Source organism: Carcharodon carcharias, chromosome 18 (assembly GCF_017639515.1).
Source record: "Carcharodon carcharias isolate sCarCar2 chromosome 18, sCarCar2.pri, whole genome shotgun sequence".
Classification (NCBI taxonomy): Eukaryota; Metazoa; Chordata; class Chondrichthyes; order Lamniformes; family Lamnidae; genus Carcharodon; species Carcharodon carcharias.
This window is the reverse complement of record NC_054484.1, coordinates 36,068,845-36,086,303: the sequence shown is the minus strand read 5'-3', so window position 1 is coordinate 36,086,303 and position 17,459 is coordinate 36,068,845. Positions and strand designations below refer to the sequence as shown.

At 38.3% G+C, this 17,459-nt stretch overlaps 1 protein-coding gene across 22 annotated transcripts in view; it reads left to right on the top strand.

Annotated features, from left to right (window-relative positions):
- Window positions 1-17,459, top strand: part of LOC121290577 (target of Nesh-SH3-like) — a 290,979-nt gene that overhangs the window by 144,814 nt on the left and 128,706 nt on the right. For 21 of the 22 annotated variants that reach the window (XM_041211152.1, XM_041211169.1, XM_041211161.1 and 18 more), the window contains 5 exons: window positions 516-593; window positions 5,293-5,385; window positions 9,457-9,546; window positions 12,201-12,293; window positions 13,787-13,861. In XM_041211152.1, coding sequence (XP_041067086.1) covers window positions 516-593; window positions 5,293-5,385; window positions 9,457-9,546; window positions 12,201-12,293; window positions 13,787-13,861 — 429 coding nt within the window. The remainder of the gene's footprint in view (window positions 1-515; window positions 594-5,292; window positions 5,386-9,456; window positions 9,547-12,200; window positions 12,294-13,786; window positions 13,862-17,459) is intronic. The other variant, XM_041211167.1, reaches the window with a different exon arrangement.

Sequence of the window (17,459 nt, the reverse complement as noted above, 5' to 3'; positions counted from 1 at the left end):
TTCCTTTAATTATTAACCCATTTGAATACCTATTTTGACTGAAATCCGTAGCTTGATAGGTTGCTCAGAGATAATTGCAGTTCCACATTTGATTCATGACAAAGGGAATGATCCCTTATTGCTTCAATAATTGGGTCTTAGTCAATATGTTATGCTACATAAATCAAATTAATGTGATTTGTAATGTGGTCTTCATCAAAATAAGTTTTATGAATTTAAAACCGTGAATGGCACTATTTTGAATAATGTTGAACTTTCACAACATATGGTGTCTTTTCAATGCACTGCTTCAGGTGCATTGTTTGGCTAACAAACTTAGTGCAAAGCTCACCTTGGCATGGTGTAAAATATATTATTCAGTCAAAAATTAGCCATCGTTCCAATATTCTTGATGAGTTCTCTTTTTGTTGTTGAACAAAAACGTTCAGACTCTGACTGTTGTGTTCTACCACAGGTGCAATAGTCAATTAATAATATAAATCACAGAGCTCTATTTGTTACTTGATGCATTGCAGAGTTTAAGATACCTTCCTCCAAAAGTTCATTTATCTTCACTTCTGAACTTAACGTTGTGGACAACCAGAAATTCACAGGTAGTATTAACAATAGCTAAAGCATGACCTGCATTTGTTCATTCCAGTCATCATATGCACTTCAGAGCACATTCTGTTTTTTATGCACATATTCACTTGTCATCCATATCATTCATTACAAGGCTTCTATATCCTGACAAACTAGAATGCTACACAATGAATGGAATTGTATTTTCTGGACACTACTACATAAGAGATGTAAATCTAGATACTTTTGCAAAGCATATTGCTTGGTTAATAAATTATGTCTAATTGACCATGTGCAAGAATTGTGTAGCATGACAATCACAGTTTATTTCACTTTGACACTTTATCTAATTTAAAGATTGATCAATGTGTTTGAAAAGTTTGCTTTACTATATCAGTTTGCTGCTTCTTTCTTTACTGGACCAATCTGTCACCCATTCCTTTTAATCATGGTATTTGTATTGTTGGAATAATGTGTCCTCACTGTGAAAAGTATTGTTTGTTTGCATGAAGCACACTGTTTGGTTACTAGCTATTACAGTCGGGATATAATAAGTTTGTTGCAGTGCAGCACATTTATTTGGACCCAGTATTCCCTCTGTCCCTCCTGGTTCTGAAACCAAACCTGGTTAAATAGAGGTGACTGAAGTTTGGGCGCTGTATGTTTAAAGGCAGCATTGTGCTTATGCAGAATGGTCAAAGTAACAAAACGTCCAACTTCACAGTGTAATGCTATTTTCTTAATGGGACAGATTAAATTTCAAATTTCGAACTCCAAATAATTGCTGATATTTTTGCAGTAAATACGAAGAGGCACTTTTCTTTAGATTCATCTCTGAAAATTTTTCCCCTTTGAGAATTATTTGACTAAGCATTTTATCTCAGCAAGAATACAATCTTAAAATATTTTAGTTCATTTGTCTCTAAAAGTAGTAATGTATTTCTTTTTAGTATTGCTGAGAAAAGAGACATGTCAAAGCTTTTCATCTTGCACTCATCAGGACACTTCACAAGACTGTCAATATAAGGGGAAAACAATTTATACTATATAAGAAAAGAATGCTGATTGGTTGGCAAGTGGACTTTAAATAGTAGAGGCGTTGCCAAGGAGAATGCACCAATTGTTGGTGACTGACAATTAACTACTAAGCATTGTTTGAAATTTACACCGGGCAGATTGACCCTGATTGGTCAAGGCATTGCCCTAAGGAATGAGTCAGTGAATGGCTGTCATTTAATTTGTTTAGCTGAAACAGGCATAATCTGTGTACATGTTCTTACTGTCTGCAAAGAACAGGATCCTGTGTATTAATATATGTAGCTTCCAGAACACGCAAATGCGTCACAGTGTGTGTCCGACTGACAATCTTAAATTGGTTGTAAGTGTAATTCTTAGCAAACTGAGGATTATTTAACAAATGTTGTCCAATCGGAAAATCACATCTAATGTTAGACACTGTGTTTTGAGTTTTGCAAGCACAGGCTGGTTGGGTATGGTCTGTACCTTGCCCACCAGGAACAGTGGCTGGGATGTGCTGTTTGATATGATCCGCCTGTCTTTGGGACATATGGCCTACATACCTAGCATTACACCGGCACTGAAATTCATATACCATGTTACTCATTTGTGCAGTAGGCAGAATGCCTTTTTGGCTTGATGGCAGCATCTTATAAGAGGCAAATACCACTTGTGTTGCTATTGCATAGCAGCAGTGTGAGACAGCTAGCTTCACCTTTGCTCAAATTTGTGAGATACCTTACCATTCCAGGGTAATCTGAGGCAGACTGAGCACTTTTCAGGGCCAAAAGTGACGGCCATAGCCTATTCATGAGTTGTGTGATATACAGCACAAAATGATCTGATCAAGGTAGCCTTTATCCTGTAGGATGCCTTTGATGCGCCCTATTTCAGCATCAAGCTGCATGGTGAGCAAATGGCTCAGGCCCTATTTACATGGTTGTCAGTAAGACCAATCGGTTAGCGCGTGGAACTGTAATAATCCAAAGGTAATTCTACCTGAAGTTAGGCTTGTGGTAGAGCGTAGTAGAGAAACCCCTGGATGATTTCTCAACTAGTATGTCAAGGAAGGGGAGTTCATCTGACTGCTTCATTTCAAAAGAGAATTTGAGTGCAGGATGGAGCCCATTAAGACATGTAAGGAGATTATTACATGTAGCTGGGGATTTAAATATAGTGAACATATCAGCCACTTATCGGAAGTATGCGAGGATTAGGAGGTTAGGTGCCATTCCATCAAAGACATGTTTCTCATGGAACCTAACAAAGATGTTTGCGAGAGCTGGGGCCAGAGGGGATCCCATGGCAACACCATCAATTTGGGCAAACTTGATGTCATTAAAGCTGAACTCAACTGTGCAAGTTGCCGAGTTAATAAGTTCAGTGAATACTGATCTACGCAATGGTGGCGGGTCTAGATCACCTGATATAATGCTGTAGCATAAATATCCATGGCTTCCTTAAGTGGAACATTGGTGAATAGGCTAGCAATGTCAAATGAGCACATGGACACAGCATTACGATTGATACGCAAGTCCTGTATGGCCAATATGCAGATGATACATTCGCTATATTTAAATCCACAACTGCATGTAATAATTTCCTTACGTGTCTTAATGGGCTCCATCCTGCGCTCAAATGCACCTTTAAAATGAAGCAATCAAATGAACTCCCGTTCCTTGGCGTACTAGTTGATAAATCTTCCAGGGTGTTCTCTTCCACGGCCTGCCAAAAGCCTACCATCACTGGTTAACATATGCATTGGGATTCTTACAGTTCCATGCGCTAAACGATTGGTCTTATCGGCAACCACGTAAATAGGGCCTGAGATATTTGCCCACCATGCAAGCTTGATGCTGAAATAGGGCGCATCAAATGTATCTTGTGGGATAATAGCCACACTGACCAGGTCATTTCGCACTATATATCACGCAAACTCATGAACGGGCCAATGGCCATCACTTTCAGTCCTGAAAAGTGCCCAGTCCACCTCAGATTACCCTGGAAGGGCAAGGTATCTCAAAAATTTGAGCAACAGATTAAGCTAGCTGTTTCACGCTACTACTATGCAGTAGCAACACAAGTGGTATTGCCACTAACACAATGCTGCCATCAAGCCAAAAAGATGTTTTGCCTATCACACAAGGTGAGTAATTTGGTGTATGAATTTCAGTGCCAGTGTGATGCTAGGTATGTAGGCCGTACATCCCAAAGACTGGCGGATTGTATCAACCAGCATGTCCCAGCCGCTGTTCGTAGTGGGCAAGATACAGCCCGTACCCAACCCGCCATTGAATGCAAAACTCAAAACACACGTGTCCAACATTAGAACTGAATCTGTGATTGGAGAACATTTTCTAAATAATTCCCAGTGTGCTAAGAATTATGCAGACAACCAATTTAAGATTGTCAGTCGGGCTCTCTGTGTGGTACATTTGCATGTACTGGAAGCTACATATATTAACACACGGGGCCCTGTTCTTTGCAGACAGAAAGAACACGTACACACATTGTGCCTGTTTCAGCTGAACAAAATAAGTGACAGCCATCATTGACTCATTCCTCAGGGCAATGCCTTGATCAATCAGGGTCAAGCTACCTAGTTTAAATTTCAAACAATGCCTGGCAGTTAACTGTCAGTCACCAACAATTGGTGCATTCTCCATAGCAATGCTTCTACCATTTAGAGTCCACTTGCCAACCAATCAGCATTCCTTTCTCACACAGTATAAATTGTTATCTTCCCCTTATACTGGTATTCTTGCAAAGTGTCCTGATGAGTGCAAGATGGAAAGCTTTGACATATCTTTTTTTTCAACAGTACTCAAGTTCCGTCCTACCAAATGACTATTTGGATTTCTCTTTCATAAAATTTTACCTCAGAAAACATTAGCATGGACTAGGGTTTAAAGTGACCATTGGGGAAAGCAGCGAGTTGTGGTTGTACAGGGCTTGTTGGGAAATTAGCTTGCCCTGTAGCTGGAAATGTAGTAGGGATTGGAAAATGAGGATTTACTGTCACCTAAGGTGTTGGATCAACTGTTGAGCATTATCCAGAATAGTGAAGCGCATGAGAGAAGTTTTCACTGTTGGTAAAATATGAAGTGTTGCTCTAGGAGAAAACCTACCAGTGGAAACTTTCCAATATGTCCAGGGCTCTGGAAGATCAGCTTCAGAAAACCTTGAACATTGACTTAGGTAGGAAAAATATTACTCAGAGGAAAACCTGAACCAGCTAGGAGAGGAGGTCCATTATAGAACCTGGAAAAAAATCACCATTGAACAGCTGTGATAAAAAAAGTATTTCAGAGCATTCCATGAGTAAAGGTAGAATACCAGTTTAGTCAATGGAGTAGATTTATTGGATTAGCAGCATGATTATTTGACCATATGGTATTATATTTATGTGCAGTTATTGTACTTGGTGGCAGTTAGAATATAGGTTTATTGGAAGAAATGCTCATTTTAGTCAGTGAATTTTCACTGGCTGAACCTAAATAAACCCCCCAAGCCTTAGGTGGTTCATACATCTTTTATTTTTGCTGCTTAGATAATACACAATCAATGCTCACTTTTTTCCTTGAAATTTGTTTTGAGTGGTGAAGCAAGTTGGCTGTACCACATACTACAATTTCCCTTCTATTATTCTATTTGCAATGTTAGCTAATTTTCTCAATGAAAGAAATGTTTTTATTTTTTCAATGTACATGCTAGAACCCGAGGTATCATCCTCCACCACCAGTAAACTTTTCATCACTCCAAATCCAATTGCTGATGTTGATGTCAAGGGCCAGCAGCCATTCACAGGTAATTTCAATAATCAATGCAAGTAAGCTGTACATAGCTTTTATCTTGTAATGTAATCTGCTGACGCCTCTTAAGGATATGGGAAAAACCAAAGATCATTTAGCTTATCTAGTCTTGTGCTAGTTTAACTATTTTTCGAATGTTAGTATCGATATCGGATACTCAGATCATGTTGGAATACTTGATTTATTTGCCTAATGCCTGATTTTGGTTGGCCTACTTTTGCCCAAAGTAGCCAACAGGTGGGCATGGGCATAAAAGTTCAGTGAAACACACAATTACTATAAATCAGAAAGAAAGCAATTGCTGGGGAACATGAGAGGAGGAAAATATGCAACAATATATTTGTATATGAACACTAGGAGCATTAAAAATAAGATGACAGAATTGAATGTAATGATGACAGTGGGGAGTTAAAATGTTGTGGGAATATCAGAAACATTTCTATTTGCAAATATAAAATAAATGAAAATCAGGAGCATGGAGCGCTTAAAATGGAAAAAAATGGTCAGTAAAGGAAGGGGTTTAGTCATATATGTAAAGGATAACTGGGAGGTAACTGATGTTGATTCAGTGGGAGGAAATAAGCTATGTAATGAACTACTTTGGTTAAACATCTCAAATGCAAAAAATAAATTCCAAGTTAATATAAGAGGCATGCTACAAGGCATCGGGTCAACACAGAGAGGAGGACGGTTTGTTCTGTAGCAAATTAATAAAGCTGAGGACAGGAAAGTTTATTCATCAGAGCCTTCAATGAACCAAATATGAATTGGGAAAACCTAAGTGATGTAGAGTCACTGTAGGTAAATGTAGCGCCTGACTGTGTCATCACTGAGATGAGACTCAGCTAACATGCCAAGCACAAAATAGCAGCAATCAACAGGGCTAACTGAATGTTGAACTGTATAACATTGTATAGATAACTATACAAGAGTCGAATACAAGTGAGAGGAACTGGTGGTCAAACTGTACTATGCAGAGAACTATGCAGCTGATACCTAGTGTTGAGTCTGATTTATGAGGACTTACTAGAGAAACTTGTACTATTTCAGTCCGGAAAGGAGACACCCTGAAACACAATTAAGGGAATAGGGCAGATGTTCTTTGTAGCTAACATATATTAATGAAATGCTCACTGTGTCTCTGTCACCCTTCCTTTGCACTTGGTATGAAACTCTTCCAGTCTGGATTTCAATTGTCATCTCATCTGGGCGTTCTCTTAAGAGGGGGCTGAAGGTGAATCATGCAGTACATAACTCATTAAAGGTCAGGTTATACAACTACCAGTAACCAGTGTACAAGTGGAGGGTACCCCAAATGGAATTTAAATTGCAAACTTCGGATGGTTCTGATTATGTTACAGCAATAGTTACCCCAAAAAAGCTAGAAGAATTAAAACCACTTCTAGCTTCTGGGTAACTATAGTACTGCCATCCCCTACACCGCATGGGACTTCCCTCTAGCCCTCAACACAAGGCCTCAGGAACACGCTGCACTAGACAGTTCTCGCCTGGCCTGAGTCAGAAGGTCGGGCAAGAAAGGAGCGGCTGGATTTCCAGGTAAGAAACTAGGAGTGGAGTGGCAATCCACTCTGATTGCCACTCCAAAGAAGTTCAGGCCCATTAAGATGAACCCTGAGACTCGAAATATGATGAGTCTCCTAACTCAGGCATGTGTGGCAATCGGGTCACCAAATTTGTGCCTGAAACCAGGCCTTATCCAATTTTTCCACTTTGCTCTGCTTTCAATTTGATTATTATCCTTATTACAACTGTGATTTTAAAAAGATTGTGGAATATTCAAATCCATGACTCAAAAAATACAAAATGGAACTTGGTTTAGGAATATATTAGGTTTTGAATTAAGCATAAATTAATTGGGTTGGGGGCAATATCCTTACTCTGATGGCTATAAATGTCCTGGGATAAGATGTGAATCGCCAGTCTCAATAGCTACAGTAGTTATTGTTCCTTTTTGTATGTTCATCAGTCAAAGCTAGATTATGGTTGTTGCCTCTCCATCTTTCAAAGTTTCCACTGATACAGGGATGGAAAAGGTGGAGTTCCTTTAATGGGTCTATGGATAAATGTACCACCTACTGTGGTACTGTGGCATAGATCAAAAGGACAGTGATTCAGTCTCCAGTCTCTGCTTGTCACCATTTAGCTTATATTTCCTTCTACAGAATATGATGTATTCTTTCTCAGAATACATCATATTCATCATGATATCCATGTTGTACACTAATTGGAAGAAGTACTGAGGGTGGCAAAGGCACAGAACGTACTCTGGGTGGGGGACTTCAATTTTCATCACCAACAGTGGTTCAGTTGCACCACCACTGACCAAACCAGCCAAGTCCTGAAAGACATATCTGCCAGACTGGGCCTGTAGTAGGTGGTAATCAAAAAGGGGGAAACCCTATTAGATCTGGTCACCACCAATCTACCTGTTGCAGATACATCTGTCCACAACAGTATAGGTAGGAGTGACCATCACATAGTTCTAGTGAAGATAAAATCCTGCCTTCAACTGAGCACAACCACAATCGTGCTATGTGGCACTACCACTGTGCTGAATGGGGTAGATTCAGAACAGATCTAGCAGCTCAAAACTGGGGATCTATGAGTCATTGTGGGCCATCAGCAGCAGCAGAATTGTACGCAACCACAATCTGTAAATTCATGGTCCAGCATATCCACCCGTCCACTATTACTATCAAACCAAGGGATCAACCCTGGTTCAATGAAGAATGCAGGAGGGAATGCCAGGAGCAGCACCAAACATACCTAAAAATGAGCTGCCAATCTGGTGAAGCTACAGCACAGGACTACTTGCATGCCAAACAGCAGAAGCAGCAAGCAATTGACAGAGTGGTTCTAGATAAGATGATTTATCTACTTTTAGTACTGCCAGCTTCTTAGTACCTCTTTACCTAGCTTTACCTCATCCACTACACTGACAACCTCCTTGTTTACCACATCTTTGGCAAAATGCTCTTCCTTATTAAACACTTAGCAAATGCCAATGAAAATCAACATCAATCATAATCCCCTTATATATACATTCTATGGTTGTCTCAAAAGATTCTATTGGATTAGGTAAAGAGATCATTACTATATCTATGTCTTTTGTTGCCCATTACAGAACATAATCCACCATCAGTTGAAAATGGTTCCCTCTTCAATTTTGATACACCTGACCATCAGGCTAACCAAATCATGCTCTTGTCAAGTGAAGCTCTGTGCTGGGAGCAAAGGCCAGAATTTTTGGGTCGGCGATTGGGGCCAGGGCCCGCTCGCCGACGCATAAAATGACGGGCAGGATGAGATTTCAAGAAGGTATTTAAAGTTTTATAAAAAATTTTAAAAACATTCATAGACATGACCCATCTCATGTGACACTTTCACTTGAGGGGACATGTCTTAAATTTTTTTTTCTTCATTACAATTTTCAGAACTTAATCTCCCTGAGGCAGCTCTATGCCTCAGGGAGATTTCTGCACTCTTTCACACGCACGCAGGCCTTAACTAGCCCACCCGTAAAATGGCAGCACCCAGCCTGCACCCGCCCCTGCTCCTGCCCAACACCACAACCCCCCAAATGGGGAGAAAATTCTCCCCATAGCTTCACTAAATGTACTCTTTAATAAGCACACCTCATAAATTAATTAGAAAAAAGGTTGAAGTAGAATATCAGCCAGAAACTCTTGAAGTCAATGACTATTTAATCAACTGACTAGAAGTGAATTGCCTAGTTCATATATTTGGGGTTATTTTGAAGTTTTGTCAGTGGTATATAACAAGCAATATTGGATCAGCTGTCTGTAATATATCACTTCTGATTTACAGATGCATAACAGGCAGCCCTGACGAAATTCTTGGCGATTGTTTTGCAGTTAATTGCATCATCATTACTTGAGGAGCATTGCATTGTCAATACACTATTGATACACAGCACTTCAGTGCTTCAAGTCATTCGTGTACATTATGTTGATATATCCTATTATAGACAATATTTTAAAGAGTACCATTATCACTTTGGTATTTGATTTCTTATGAATTACAGACAATGAGCTGCCGGCCACTGATGTTTCAAATGTATTCAGTCCACCCTTTCCTTCTGAACATGATAGCACAACAGTGAAAGAATTCACAGGTATTCCCAAAAATATTTGAGTCTGACTCTTAAATCATGTAGAATGCTGCTTATTGCTCTCTGTTCCTCTGGCCTTTTGATATCCATTTTTGATATGTTTGTTAACGGCCTGTGAAATCCCTTTAAAAATTCCACTTGATATTGTTTAAAAATTATTAATCTTTACATCTTTTCTACTATCTAACTATCTTGAAGTGAGTTGATAAAATTTCATATTGATTTAAACAAAAATTAAACCCAAAGGCAAAATTCAGATATTTAGAAGCCATAAATGTTGCACACTGTGCTACTAGGATTTACTTGCAGCAAATACCCAAATTACAAATAGAATAAATATTTGTACTGATGTCCTACCTGTAGAACATCACGGAGACATTCTGAACTTAAGGCCTGGTTTAACATAATGCTAGTTGGTGACAACGTAGGGTAGGTGCCTTGTTGCTCTTAATTTCATGTAGTGCAACCTGTTTGCTTAAATTACGTTGTATGGGCACTGAACTGTTTATCTTCTTGAGTTTAGATTTATTGTATAGCTTACATTACATCCCTGAAAAAACTGTATTTCACAAGTCCACATCACAGTGGGTGGGCCAGATTGAATTTTGTGATCTCAGCTTCTGCAGCCACCCTATCTCTAACTTTAATAGGAAAAGGTTTCTCGGCTGGGTTGGAGAACACAAAATTCAGCAAGAGAGCTACTTTAAAAGGTTTCAGCTTGCCATATAAGAGAGAATTGAAACAGTGAATCACACTGCCATAGTGGAAATGTATGTCTGGTACTGCTACCTTTTGATGCTGTAGAATTGGAGGTGCTGCTGCATGAAATTAGCCTATTTGAGGCTGAAGACAACTATCCAATAAAAACAGATGTGCCTTGAATGGAGGGAGGTTGCTAACCAAGGCAGTGCAGTCCCTCATATGTAGCTGGGGCAGAAATGCTCTGGTTTCAGTAAAAAAGATAGACTTCCATTCATATAGCATCTTTTACAGCCACCGGAAGTGTAGTCACTATTGTAATGTGGGAAACATGGCAGCCAATTTGTGCACAGCAAGCTCCCAAAAACAGCTATATGATAACCAGTTAATCATTTTTTTTGTGAGGTTGATTGAGGGACAAATCTTTGGCTCAGCTGCTGGGGATAACTCCTCTGTTTTTCTTCAAAATAGTGCAATGGGATCTTGTAGATTCATCTGAGGGGGTCTTGGTTTAACATCTCATCCCCCAAAAGACAGTACTAGACTGCCAGCCTGGATTTTTGTGCTTAAGTCCTGGTGTGAGACTTGAACACAATGACTTCTGGCTGAGAGGTGAGAGTAGTGCCACCTGAGCCAGAGCACCTGTTGAAATGGAGGCGATTGTGCTCCATTCTTGAGCAAGCATTCTTATAGGCCCCATCAAACATGGCCCTAATCTAATTGAGAACATCCACATATTCTGGGGAATACCATTCCCATGCACCGCTATTGCCTTTTTGCACAAACTCTTTCATTGTACATAAGCCCCAAGGCAAATATTTCTTGAAGGTAAAGCTAACAGCCAAAGAGCAGCAAACAGATGTTGAGTTGTCTTGACTGAGGTGAGATTGTTATGCTCCTCGAGGTTTCTCATTGAGATAAGCATACAAGGGTACAGAGGACAAGTCCAGTCTCCTGAGAGCCCATCCCTAAGCATCTCTTTTCCTTCAAATAATGTAGGCACCATGGAATTCTGCACCATAAAAGCATTGTGGCTGAGTAAGAGCCACTTAAATGCAGAATTATGTTGATGGGATCAGATAAGCCAGAACATTAGTTGATTGTCAAACCTTTCCATTCCTGAATGCCATGGGACTGATGTGAAGAACATTGATGACAACTTGAGTGCCATGAGTGATTTTTCACCAAAATCTATCTGCTGTCTAATTGAAGCTATGTGCCCTGTGTAGCTGATGTGTCTTTTCTGTAGAAATAGTGATATAGATGTTTTTCCTATAGAATGTAGAAGTTGTATTTTGCCCGATACAGATTTGAAATGCAGATTACCTCTTTAAGCAAATATTTTCTGGGCTTTGTAAAATGAGAGCTTCATGTCGTGGTAACCTTTACTTCTGTTGGAAGAACTGTCTCTGATCCAGATGTTGTGTGCCAGCTAGTATATCTCTCCAGCAGCCTGCTTTGTAAAGACAGGTCATCTTTGCCATGGCCATGTACAGGTCCAGGCAGGGTGTGGCATAAACACCGTAAGATCTTTGCATCTTTATTTCTTAGTTGCATAGGTAACTCCAATGCGCATTCTCATCATGCGAAGTTCTGCATTGGGAGCCCTAGATTGTAACATGTACTCTTAATTGTGTTTTAATGTGTTGTAATTTGGCGTATTGCATTAATAATGCCTAAATACATTTTTACCCTTGTCCCCCAAATCCTGAGATTGAACTGGACTAAGATGTAGGCTCAACATTAACATTTTTTTGCCTTTTATGCACTAGTTAGAATCTAAAGGCTAAAGATCTGAGAGTATTGATTGCATAATGCTTTGTGGACAGATTAGAATTTATTCAGTGCTATGAATGAGGCAAATTAATGAAGGATACGGTAGAGATAGATGTTTATGAGTTATAATGTTAAGTTGAATTATTGAGGTCTATGTTTGATTTCTTTGTTAACCCTTACAGATGAGAAGCTACTAGACTCTGACAATCCAAACATGCTTAATCTAATCCCTGTATCCAAATTGTATCCAAACATTGGAAAGAAAGAAATTACAGGTACGCCCAACAATACTCATGGGTGCAACTGGTGCAGTGTAATATTATCCAAGAACCTGTTTCAAGTGTCCATTTCTCTTCATTGCTTATTTGGTATTCATCAGGCTGCATTGATATTTCCCTTCATCAGATGTGTCATTCCCTGTGCAACTCATTTCTTCCCTCCATATCTTAAGAATTTGTTTATTGTTTGGATACCCGGCAGATTGGCACAATTCACATAACTATAGAGAGGTTGATGGGGTAAAACAGAGATTATGTTCAAATTTCTTCTAAAGTGACATGAGATATCTGTAATAGTTAATCAACATGGAATTGCAAGAAAAACATTTAAGAACACGTTAAAACCATAACATTTTATAACAAGCTGAAGTATAATAGATAGACGAAACACATCTAATTGATGAAACACACTTTTTCACTGCTCTATTACGTGATCTGTTTTATTTCAGTGAAAGTGTAACCATTGCATTGTTTTTTTGCAAGGAGTCTATTCATTCCTATTGTGTGAAAAATGTTAAGTAATCAATGTGCTGTGTATTCCACTCATTTAAAGTAGCACAATTATGAAAATTGATTCACTGGGGACATTGTTGTGATGTCCAGTGCAGAGTGCATGCTAGTCAGCATTTTGTATTTCTATGTCTGTTATGTTATGTGATTTGTCACTTTCTACAATAAGGAATTTATATGTTAATGAAGGGGTAATAAGTATATTGTAGACTAAACTTTGTGAGGGGTGTGAATCTGGGAAGGAGAATTGTGCACAAAGGCTAGCATGTTTGATTTTTCAGTGATCAATGTTAATCACCGGAATATTGAATGTATTGCAGATTAGAGAATTGGGTGCACAGGTCATTGCAGTCTTCCAAAGTTTGCTCTTCTGTCATGTGAAGTTTAAACATTACTGGCATGTATACTGTGTGTCATCATCCCATTCTTACGCTTGCATGTTGTGTATTAGATAATCCAGTCGCAGTAGCTTTCCTGACATTTTGTTTGTATGAAATCAATATATTATGGAGTGAATTTTCATTGGGATCCTTCCATGCCTCCACGATTTGGCCAAAAAGCCATGAGAACTACAGAGAAATGGCATATACACCATTTATATTGCTTTTGTAGAGTATACATAGCTCTTTTGCTGAAGCTGATTGGATGAACTAGCACAGAAATTCACCCTTATATTTTTCACAGTTTAAGTATTCTAGCAGTGTAAAGCATGAGTACCATCAGATCATTTATCATCATTTTGAATGTTATTTATTTATCCATTGTCATTCACAAAGATTTATTTGAAATAATTTAGCTAGCTAGTTCACTGTCGATATTACAGAAGTTACCTTCACTAATGATGGTTTTGAATATTGAATGAGAAACCAATTCTACCTTGAGGATTGCTTTAGCACTAAAATACAAAGTACATTTTTATCAAAGCTAGCATTGTTTTGTTGAGAGATCGGAGGATTGCATTTGGTTTCTTTATTATACAGACCATGAGCTGCCAGAACCTGACTCTGCAACACGAGTGCCTGATATTGGTAACATGGAAGAGGAGGAATTCACAGGTACTCCATGCAATGCAGATCTCTGGGCCTCATATTTTCAATTATTATGCAGAAGAACATTTATAATTATCACTCCTCTTTTTCTCATGTTCTTCAACAGCCCTCACTCATGTTTTATAGTTCTGTGTGATGACTCACTGATATTCATTCTATATCAATATTAGTTTAACGAATTTTTAGGTTGCCTCTGCTATTATAATTTTCTAAATTCATTGAAAAAGATTAAGCTTTCATTTAGAGGCAAAATATTGCTGCCAAAACATGAAAAAATTAAAGGAGGAGTTTCATATAGAGTATACATGGGGAAGAAGGGTGATGAGGGGGTAAGTGCAGCATCATATAAATTACTCAGCTGAGGACCCAAACTATTTTCGTTCAGGATTATTGTCAATAGTCCAGAATTTGTGGTGAGAGTAATGGTGAGGCTGTCTTACTTACTTAGACTTAGTCGTGTGGGACAATGGGCAGCAAGACTCTGGAGAAAATCTAAGAACAGCTTTTGGAGTATTCATTTGCAGTTAAGTGCGGGAATCCAGAAGTTAAAGCCAGGTACCCTGCTCCTTCAGATGGTGCACAGTTTCAGTGCTCAACGATAGACCCGACATTGAAACGACTACAACAGTATGAACTTGCTGTATTTACTCACTTGTTCCACAGTAAAAAACAAAGGTAAGGCTGGTGCATTCAGGAGTAAGTGAGTCTTACTGGGACAAATGATAATTACTGATAAATAACCTCTCTAGCCTTGAAAATTTAATTTTACAAGTGTGAATTCTCATTTGCTCAGAAGAAAAGTAGTATTGGAGATTTTTTACAAGGAATAAAAATTGATTTTTTAAAACTTTTCTGAATGTTTCTCTTATCCCACTCCCTTAATTTATCTGCTTTCCTAATCTTTATTTTGCTTTCTATAGATCATTGAAATCTAATTCATTTTTCCTGGTTTATACATAATGATTTGTGGTCTACACGTCTCAGTGAGGATAATTCGGTTTCTTTCATTGGGCAGCCTTGCTGTTTCTTGACATGCTCAAAATGCCACTGAGCCCTTACAGAGGGTGTTACCCTGGATAAGAGACTGGATTGAAGAAAATCTTCACCGACAAGCCTGTGTAAAGTGCACAGGCAGCTCTCAGTGAGGTGAACACTGAGTGCCACTATTTTGTCTTTGAGATCAAAATCTGGGTAAATATGATTGACGTAAAACAAGGCTCACCAAACTAGAGGCAGGAAATGCAGAACTGGGAGTGAAAAGATGCCTTATTTGGAGCAGCTGTTGTAGAGACTTTTGTAGAGACCACAGCAATGAGGACATTAAAAATAAATGCTTTTAAATAAGCCCAAGGTAGAAAAATAGGTTGTGAGGAGACATAGTATGCACAGTTTGACCTTGAAAATAATGAAAATCATATCTTCAATCCAATTTCTGCATTTTGATCTTTTATTGGTAGGTGTTGTATAGAATTATGAAGAGAATGTCAGTCATGCCTTGTCTCCAGTTCAGATTGCTCAGAATTTTCTTTCACAAAAATCTGACTAACGTATTTGCAAAAAACATACTGGTGTTTAAAACTGAAATGTATATTACAGATTGTAGCCAAAGTTATTGTGTTCCCTCTTCTCCTGGAGAGCCAGGAGAGATTTCTTTACTATGGTGTAGTGTTTAAAATACAAGTCACATCTGATTTATTCCAATGAATTAGTAATTCAGATAAGATTATTTGCTTCTAACTTCATTGTAATTCTACAAGATGAAGGCGGGTGGTAAGATCGTTGACCTGAATTTGAGCTTCAGCTGCAAAAGGAAAGAAAACATTTGGTGGTTGTTCCCATGGGTGTCAATTATTTTGTTCTTGTATAAAACTCAGGAAGAGAGTAGGTAGGAAAGAGAGCACCTGATTAATACATAACCAACTCTAATTTTAATGCATTTTTGATATGCACAGTAGTCACAAGATGAAGTAACTTGCTTTGTAACGTGCTACATTATTCCTGTTCATACAGATTGTGTGTATTGCAGGAAATAAATCTGAATTGTTATTATGGAGGTGAATATTGCTTATCTGTTACCGCTGAAATATATTACTTGGAATGGAAGTTTGCAACATTTAGTCTCATTCAAACCAAATAATTTTTTACATGTTAAGTGTACTCTTGTAGATGTAGCCATTGGCAAACATTTGCCATTGCTGCAATGCTTCTGATTCACTGCTGTGCTCACTGCACCATCTTCAATGACAAATCCTGGACATTTTTGGAGTAAGTTCACAATGAACTTGGATTGTTATCCAAAATAGCAAAATATCCCTATCTATCACCAGTCTCATTGTTGCAGGAAGTTCTGGGCCATGGGTCATGATCTTAACTCATTCAAAACCCATCCAATTGCACAGAGCTGAAGTAAGGACTTTAGCTTCTTGCCTGGAGTATATTTATTGCTTTTGCAAAACTATACTACATGATGATTTTCCTGTGCCTTTTGGTGGCTTATTTGGCCAATCACTTTATACCTAGGGAAGTTTAAAAGCTAGGCTGTATAAATATATTGCATGATCTGTGATATATCTAAATTGTGACATTAATGTGTAGTGTAATTGCCATAGGTGCTGTGCCATGTTCACTCATTTATGTGGAATGCACTCTTTTATGCACAAGTGTGAAGGTAATTAGTATTGTTTATCTGTATCCTTTAGTGAGTTTTCAATCGTTTTTCATTAATTATATTAAATAATTCGTGCACTATACTAGCCTGAGTTATTTTTGTTGGCCAGTGGATAATATTTCTCCTGGAATTTAGTTACCCTGCTTCTGTACAATGGGCTACACTTGTAATAGACTTTCCATTGCTTTTGCACTGCAAGTTCATGCCAGCCAACTATCCAAATAATATATCCTGTACAGGCAATCTGGGACCTAACTGATCAGACTGAAGAATCATTATTGAGCAGCACAGAGTCTGAGCCAGGAAGTGTTAGTTGGAATAGTCAATTCAGTGCCAAATCAAGGACAGAGAACAAATGAAAGGGCAGGAGAGAAAGATTTGATTAAGAGAGAGATTTAAGAGATGAAAATGTTTTTTAAAAATTGAAATGTTTTAATTTGTTAAATCTCCAACAATAATTAAAAATGTGAAGGAATGAGACTCCACACTTGTAAATGTTTATTTTCAGTGCAAGAGAGTTTCTTTGGCAGTAACAAAGATTTATCACACCATTAAAAAAGATGCTTACACTGGAATGGACAAGCCCTAACATTTTCTGAAGCATTTAGTGTGTATGTATTAGGTAAGTATTACAACTTCATGCCATTGCATACATTTAAATGCCAAATCTCTCAGCAAGGTACTGTTGTTGTGCAGCTTTTTGAGAATTGGAACATCTCAGGCAACAATTTCTTGATTTCTGCATTAATCTGTTCATGCGCTGTCATCAGATGTTGCAGTCCAGATTACACTCTAATAACGCGAGTTAGTTCAGCATTAGTTCAGCACAAAATTTGGCCCAATTTATTACCAGGCCAATGTTGTGTGCCTTTCATGCTACTTACACACTGTTCTAATATCATTGAATCATTCCATTATTCCAAAAAAAAAATTCTG